Genomic DNA, 8,591 nt, shown 5'->3' with positions numbered 1-8,591 from the left:
TGGACATTGTAAGTGTTGTAACATAACAAAAAAATTGGAAAAGTTTTATCAGTCCCTTTGACAAAAAAAGAATATGTTTTAAACAAGTACACAACATGCAATTCAGATAGGGTTATATAAGCCATCAGATGTTCCTATAGTAAGATATATGTAGGAAGATGTCTAGAAAATTAAAAAATCATATAACAGAACATAGGAGCAAAATACTTCACAGAACAGTTGGTGCACCTTTGCTATGGCATTTTATGGTAAAAGAACATGGACCCACTGATTTCATTTTTTTTGGGGGGGTTGTATAATTAAATTAAAAAGTCCTTAAAAGGAGATGGAGTGGATTGTAAACTGGCCCCTCATGGGTTAAATTCTGATCTGGGACTTCTAACCTTGCTCAGCTAATCTCTGTACATAGAAAAACCACTATGTCATTCTTCACTAGTAAAAGAACTTACTTGCTGTGGACACTAGGTGAATGCTCTGGTCAGTATTTGTTTCATATATGTTTTTATTGTTTGTTTCATGTTCAATGTATAGTTTATTCATCATATTATATATTGACTCATATGTATCAACTTTTGGAACAAATTCTAATCCTGTCTTTTTAAATAATGTTATTTTAATACCCTTGTAATATTTTTTATTAAGGGGTCTTTCTATTCCTTGGATTAAATGTAAAATTATTTTTTATAGATTCCCCCGATGAAGCCTATATGGTGAAACATGTAGGGACTTTGTACAACAATAAATCAACCATCACCTGGCATTTCCCCTTTTTTGTTCTGTTGGCACATTGCTGGGTGCAGCCCATTTTTTCTTCAACATTAGAATGAAATGACAGTGAGCCAGGTTTGTTCACACACACCCCCTTTCTGTACATAAGATAACACTGGAGGTGACTCAGGTCACACTACAGGAAAAAACAGATCTTTCCCCCTCTGCATCCATGGTATCTAGAGAGGTTGGAATGGGGTCAAGTTTTTTTTATATTTGTTTCAAAATATTTGTCGTGTGTTCAATGGGAGAACAGTTCAGAATGTCTGGAACTTTCTCAGTAACTGCAAGTTCAGTTGAACAGAGTTTGAGTCCAGCGGCACCTTTAAGACCAACAAAGGTGTCTTTCACATTGCCTTAAAAATCCACTTGCATTACCTGATGCTAACGTGTTTTTTTCTTGTGTTCACAAAACTTCATAAACACCCAACACGCTCTCATATCTTCCCATTTCCCCCATTCCTAACAGAACAGGTTTCTCCTGCCCTTTTTTTTCAAAGTGAAATGTATTCACAACAAAGCCTCTGCTCTGTAATCTGAACTAAGTTTGTTGCATTGGTGACTTCTGGCACAACCCACCAGCCTGCCAAAATCTACCCAGAAAGGGAAGGCTGGTCTTAGCTTAATTTGTATCTCAATAGCGAAAAATTTCAGACATTGAAGGTGGCACCTTCATCTTTGCTCTGCCTTGGGAGCAAGCCTCCCTCCCTCCCTCCCTCAGGTCTGGTCTCCTCTATCTGCCTCTCTCTCCAAACTGAGAAAACTGGGATCATGTCCCCCTCTTCAGTACCAAAGCCAATGGTGTAAATAGATTAGCTTTTCTGCTTCAGCTCCTGCACTTTACACAGGAGTAAATGGGGCTACTCTCATGTAAAGAAGGTGAATAAACAAGGCTGCTGAAATGCTAAAACTCGATGTTGATGGAGACAAGGCGATCCTGTTAATGGGGTAATATCCCATTTCCACTTCTTCGGAAACACGTAACATACTGAACTGAACATAATTAATCTACAACTGAACATAATTAATCTACAACAAAACCAATACAGGCCACCAGCATACAAATATAGAAGCTATAAAATATATACATTCATTTAAAAAAACTCACCCATATTGCATTTACTCTTCCTGCTTCCTAGTTTGGTCCGATAAAGCTGCTCCAAAATGTTCAAAGAACTCTGTGTTGTAAGACAAAAGCCACCTGTTTAAAATATCATCAGTGATTTACCATCATCTAATTACTACCAGGTGGACTATAAATGACTCCTAATACATACCAAAAAATGCTTAAAGGGAACCTCTTATATGTAACATTTCCATCGCCACAGGAATGCTAAACAAAGTCCCTTTTCCTTTATTTTTACTACTTTTAATAGCTCTTTTGTTCTTCAAAATTACATGGATATTTTCTAAAGTTCATAATCGCCTATCCGGTTCCTTCAAACTTCTCCTCTGACTGTTTCCCGGTAAGCAAAACGTTTTTGTTACCTTGTTTGTTTATCTTTGGCTTTTACACTGCTTCCTTTGGTCCAAATTCTCTCTTTCTTCTTAGGAGGTCGGGAAATGGTGACTTTAAGCTGAATTCTCAGCTCGGTGTGCTCTTTTAGTGCTGATCGCAACGCCCGCTTCAGGAGAGGAGATCAAAGTGTAACACAAGTCTCCTTCGAGGCTTGATTACGCCAATCTCAACTCTAACTTGGGTCTTGATGCCTGCCAGTCATTCCCCCTGCCTGGGGTAAGCTGCGCTGAGCAAATTCTTGCCCAAACTGCTACAAAGAACCACCGTCCACCCTGAGTGCTAACAGGGTGCGTCAAATCGCCATTTCCCCCTGACCGGAAGCCCCTTATATGTAACATTTCCAATTGGCAGACCAAACCGTCACATGTAAGAATTTGTAACTCTGCTACTGTAACAGGTGCAGTACAATGCATTGAAAAACAGTTCCAGTGGCATGATAGATCTTAACTTGAATTTAAACCAAAAGTGGAAATATATTCAATTCAAAATTCATGAGACTTATTAAACTCAGAAAGGTTTTTTAGAAAAGGCTCTAGGACCCAGGAGGGTATAGTGTTCTGTCCTAAATCTACCTTCGTACCTAACATCAGTGAGCCTTCAATTGCCACATTTGAATGATTGGTCCTTAGGGATGTAGAATGGGCTGAAAGTAATTTTAGGATGTGATGGCAAAACATTTCTAAGGATGAGCGTTTGGCACTGAGTAATTTGGCTAAAGACAGCTCAATTGTAGAAAAACAAGCCGATAAAGGTGGGGCCATTGCAATCCAAAATAGATCTGACTACATGATGGAAGTGAGGAGACACCTGGATGATCAGACCAGCTATCACTCTCTTAGATCAGACCCCTGTATCCTGGAGACCAACCAATGGTCCACAATAATAGACTCTCTGTGCCCTTTCTGTTGCTAAAAGACTTCTGTTTCATTACATTTATCTGGAAAGATAAATGCCCACCTCCAGTAACTCAATGGATTGGACCTTACAACATTGTAATGTGTTACATATAGATGACAAAAGGGAATTAGATAAGCATATGGAGCAGAGGTCCATCAGTGGCTATTAGCCACAAGGTATAGATAGGGACTCTGGGGCAAGTGATGCTCTGTCTTCTTGGTGCTTGGGGGGGGGGTCAACAGTGGGAGGGCTTCCAATGTCCTGGCCCCACTGGTGGACCTCCTGATGGCACCTGGTATTTCTGGCCACTGAGTGACACAGAGTGTTGGACTGGATCCTTTGGCCTGATCCAACATTGGCGTCTCTTATGTTCTTATGTTTATGTTAATATTCTGTCAGCTCTCATTGGTCACTCTGAGGGAGAGGTGGAACCTAACCTGTCCATCACACCTTGATAATTGCTGACTCACAGATAAATTGACCCCACTCCCCCATAGTCGGGTTCCATAACATGTTTGGACCCAGTGTCACATAACATGTCATCCATGATTATGAAAGGTACTCCATTATACAGTTACAATGGCTGTGCAAGCCAACATGTAATTTTGTCCTATTTCTCTCCAGGTATTGTTTTTGCTAATGGCGAAAACTGGAAAGTGATGCGCCGGTTTGCAATAACCACATTACGGGACTTCGGAATGGGCAAGAAGACCATAGAAGACAGCATTATCAAGGAGTGTCATTTCCTGATACAGAAGTTTGAATCTTTTGAAGGTGGGTAAGGTGTTTTTATCTTTGCACTTGGGAGGCATCAGAAATACCTGAGCCATACTTTGTTGTGGTCCAGTCTAGAATTCCCTCTCTGCACACTACAGCCAGGGCCGGCTCCAGCTTATTTTGCACCCTAGGCAAGGATCCCTTCTGCCCCCCCCCCATGCGCCCACCACTTTTCAAAAATGAAAGCATTTTAGGAAGAATGAAAAACACAAATAATCAAGAAACTCCCAGTTACGGGGCCTGGTGCCGTTTGGTGCCCCTAAGGGCCGTCCCGCTCTAGGCGATCGCCTAGTTCACCTAGTGAGTGAGCCGGCCCTGACTACAGCCTGATTCTGTCCAAGCACAAAATGAACAATAAACGCTACCCAACCATACTCAAGGTGATGCACGAGGCACAAGTGATGCTGCTGTTCATTCCATAATGTAATGTTTAAATTTTAATATTCTTTTGTATAGGAAAACCATTTGAGACGACTACAATCATGAATGCTGCCTCTGCCAACATTATAGTGTCCATATTACTCGGCAAGCGATACGAATATGAAGATCCTACTTTTGTAAGACTACTGAACTTGTTCAATGAAAATACCCGTCTGTTGGGAAGTCGCTCAGTCATGGTAAAGTATTTTAAATATGGTTCTACAGTGGTTGAAATTCCAGTGCAAGAGGTATAGACAGGACTGTGCACATTTATGCCTTTAAAGTCTCACTGCAGAAACTCAAGTTTTCAGGGCTGGTGCAAGGCTTGATCTGAGAAACTTGCAACCAGTGTTCCCTCTAAGCTGAGTTAGTGTGAGCTAGCTTACAGTTATTTAGCCTCCAGCTCATACTTTTTTTTGTCTTAGCTCAGGAAGGATGGCTCCAGAGCAGACTAATTTATGCAGTAACCAAATCGCTCAGTCACAACTTTAACGCCAGTAGCTCACAAAGTAGAATTTTTGTTCACATGGGGAAGCATTGCTTGCAACTCATGTGAAACATTTTCAAAAATAGATGGGGCAGTCCTTTTAAACCTGTACCAGTTTTAGGGTTCCCAGGTCTCATGCTGCAGTGGGAGAGCAATAGCAATAGCAGGTGAAAAAAAATTAAAAGATGTTGGTGTCACACACCACATGAGTGACATCACTTTTTGGGAAAACTTAGAAGTGACATCATGTTGCTCTAGGAATCGGCAGAAACTCTATTGATAGATAGTAAAATTTATTGTGTAGCCATTAGCCATTACATTTTAAAACAATGTACAAATTACAAATTACAATGTACAAAAAAACTAAGATCATGGCATCCGGCCCCATCACGCCTTGGCAAATAGAAGGGGAAGTTGTGGAAGTAGTGACAGACTTCACGTTCCTGGGATCCCAGATCACCGCAGACTGTGACTGCAGCCATGAAATTAAAAGACGCCTGCTCCTTGGGAGGAAAGCGATGGTGAACCTAAACAGCATGATAAAAAGTAGAGACATCACCCTGCCCACAAAAGTCCGCATGGTCAAAGCAATGGTATTCCCAGTAGTCATGTATGGCTGCGAGAGGTGGACTATAAGGAAGGCCGAGCGCCAAAGAATAGATTCTTTTGAACTATGGTGCTGGAGAAGACTCTTGAGAGTCCCTTGGACTGCAAGAAGATCAAATCAGTCAGTCCTAAAAGAAATCAACCCTGACTGTTCCCTGGAAGGCCAGATAATGAAACTGAAGCTCAAATACTTTGGCCGCCAAATGAGAAGGGAGCCTTCAGTGAAGAAGACCCTGATGCTGGGAAAGACTGAAGGTCAAAGAAGACGGGGACGGCGAAGGATGAGATGGTTAGACAGTGTCATAGATGCAACGAACATGAAGTTGAGCAAACTTTAGAGGACGGCGGAAGACCGGAAGGCCTGGCGGGATCTTGTCCATGGGGTCGCGAAGAGTCAGACTCGACTGTGTGACTGAACAACAACAACAAATTAGACAACTTACAGCACTGGGATTTGAATTTAAATTATTGCAACCGCTAAAAAACTGCACATTCTGTATTTAAATTAATTAAAATTTTCAATATAGACGCCCATCTCCAGAAACACATGCACAGCCTCAAACATTTCCGTTTTACAGTTCAATTTCATGTTTCTGTGTTCTTGGCCCTGATTTTACTAGCCGCTAAGGCGAGAGTGCTACCCTATAGGAAACTGTAGGGTCTTCGTCTGACAGCAGAAATGAAACTCTATGGCAAAACCATAAAGTTTCTGGTGATTCCTAGAGCAGTGTGACATCACTTCTGTTTTTCTCTGAAAGTGATGTCACAGTGCACATGACATTGGTGCCCCATGTCCCCATCCCCCAGACTCCTGGTGGCCTGGCAACTCTAAGCCCACTTTGGAACCGAAGTAGAGGATTCCATGGCATGTTCCTTCTTCTGTCTAAAACTCCTTGCAATGTGAAGATGGCAATCAGGGAGAAGGATTCAAGTCCAGCTTTCTTCATGACAGCCCCATGACTCTTATGTAGCTCCCCTTTTAGCCAGTAGGTGGGTGCGAGTAGCCACGTACATGCATCCAAGGAGAAGGGCATTCAGAATCCATCCCGAGAACTCAACCATCATTCGTGGTAACTTAGATTGTACTGTTTCCAGTAGGCACCTTTTGTTTGGTGTAGGGGTTAAGAGCGTGTACCCTAATCTGGGAGAACCGGGGTTGATTCCTGGTTCCTCCACATGCAGCCAGCTGTTGTGACCAGTGTTCCCTCTAAGCTGAGTTAGTGTGAGCTAGCTCACAGTTTTTTAGCCTCCAGCTCACACATTTTTGTCTTAGCTCAGGAAGAATGGCTCCAGAGCAAACTAATTGATGCAGTAGCCAAATCGCTCGCTCACAACTTTAATGCCAGCAGCTCACAAAGTAGAATTTCTGCTCACAAGACTCTACCACTTAGAGGGAACATTGGTTGTGACCTTGGGTCAGTCACAAGTTCTTTCAGAGTTGTTATCTCAAGGGCAATTCTTGGGAGAGCTCTCTCAGCCCCACCTACCTCACATGGTTGTCTGTTTGTTTATGTATTTATTTATTATATTTATACCCTGCTCATCCTGCGAACAGGCTCAGGGCGGCTAACAAAAGCGGTACAATGTACCTAATTGACATAGCCATAAAATTTAAAACTACATAAAATACATACTAACTCATATCATATAATAACATAACAGTTAACAATAAAATTCTCGCAATGCTGACAAATTAGATGGCGCGCTCTTCAGATCCAAGTCCACTAGTTGTGGGAAGGGGAAGGAGATTGTAAGCCGCTCTGAGGCTCCTTCAGGTAGTGAAGAGCAGGGTATAAATCCAGGGGTAATTTCCTGCAGGAGCGCACAGGAGCGGAGCTCCTGCAGTAAAGAGCCCAGGGGGCGGGCACATGCAACAAGCCCCACCCCCTGCTCCCAGCAGCCCTCAGTCAGAGCAAGAAGCAGCCAGGTAAGTTGCAGAGCCCCAGCCCCCCGGTCCAAAACAGTCCAGTGGCACCTTTAAGACCACGTTTTATTCAGGTACAAGCTCTCCCTCCTCTGTGAGGACAGATCTGCACATCCCCCCATAGCCAGCAATCCAAAACAGTCCAGTGGCGCCTGAACGGTGGGTGTTGCCTTCTGACACACTTCCGGTGATGTCAGGGGGTGTGGCATATGCAAATGAGTTATGCTAATGAGCTCCTGCACTTCTTTTTCTACGAAATGACCCCTGTATAAATCCAATCTGTTCTTCTTCTCTTCTTCTTTATAAATACAGAGCTGGGAACCATACAAAACCTGGTTGACACCTTTCCTTGAATAAACTTGATTGCTGCAGGGATAAAGGAGCCCCCCCTTTGTGAAGTAGAATATTATAATGGTGGAGGTTGCTCTCTGGGCAGTCTATGTAGTGAGCACCAAGCCTAACAAAAGCTTAACATGGGATTTTTCTGTGTCAATTTTCCCCCCTCTGTGAGCAAAAATGCTTCGAGATTTCTGCCTCAGCAGTAGGACTTGGGGGTCTCTTAATCTTTTCCTTTCTTGTATGTTATTCTTTCAGCTCTACAACATGTTTCCTGCTCTGGGTTTTCTCTCTGGTGGTCGCAAGACTGTCCTTAAGAACGTCAAGGAAATGCACGCCTTCATACAGGCCACCTTCATAGAACACCTCAGAGAACTGGATGTGAATGACCAGAGGAGCTTTGTTGATGTTTTTCTAATCCGACAGCAAGAGGTAACAGAGTTATGAAAACATGCTGATAATCAGAGTTGACCTCATCTCATCCAAAGTTTTAAAAGTTTGCATGTGAATGCACGAGCAAGTGTCAAGGAACCTAGCTTTTGGGGGAGGGAACAGCCTATCAAACTAACTGGGATTTCCTAATTTTCAACCATTGTTAATGTATAACATGAACTGTCTCTGTAGACAAATAGATTACCTGCAGGAGAGGAAGAAAATTTGCAAATTCACCATGAACAACTACCCCCTTTTGTCTCTGGGAAAAAAGGCAACAGACTTACTGTTTTAAAAATATAAAATTGGAGAATTCAGAGGAACTAACAGATTGAGGCAACAGCTTGTTATGTATGCGATTGCACAACACCACAATAGCAATTGTCCATTTATTTAAAAAGCTCACCAATCATGGGGGGGGGGGG

At 42.5% G+C, this 8,591-nt stretch overlaps 1 protein-coding gene across 1 annotated transcript in view; it reads left to right on the top strand.

Moving 5' to 3' along the window:
- The first annotated feature begins 419 nt into the window (after window positions 1–419).
- The window catches only part of LOC107118641 (cytochrome P450 2K4-like), a 15,411-nt gene continuing 7,239 nt past the window's right edge, over window positions 420–8,591 (top strand). Inside the window, exons 1-4 of the mRNA XM_015421006.1 lie at window positions 420–477; window positions 3,809–3,958; window positions 4,418–4,578; window positions 7,993–8,166. Of these exons, the coding sequence (XP_015276492.1) occupies window positions 420–477; window positions 3,809–3,958; window positions 4,418–4,578; window positions 7,993–8,166 (543 nt within the window). The remainder of the gene's footprint in view (window positions 478–3,808; window positions 3,959–4,417; window positions 4,579–7,992; window positions 8,167–8,591) is intronic.

This window comes from Gekko japonicus, unplaced genomic scaffold, assembly GCF_001447785.1.
Source record: "Gekko japonicus isolate JY-2015 unplaced genomic scaffold, Gekko_japonicus_V1.1 scaffold3767, whole genome shotgun sequence".
Taxonomy (NCBI): Eukaryota; Metazoa; Chordata; class Lepidosauria; order Squamata; family Gekkonidae; genus Gekko; species Gekko japonicus.
The sequence above is the reverse complement of the archived record's forward strand: the minus strand, read 5'-3'. Positions and strand labels throughout refer to the sequence as shown.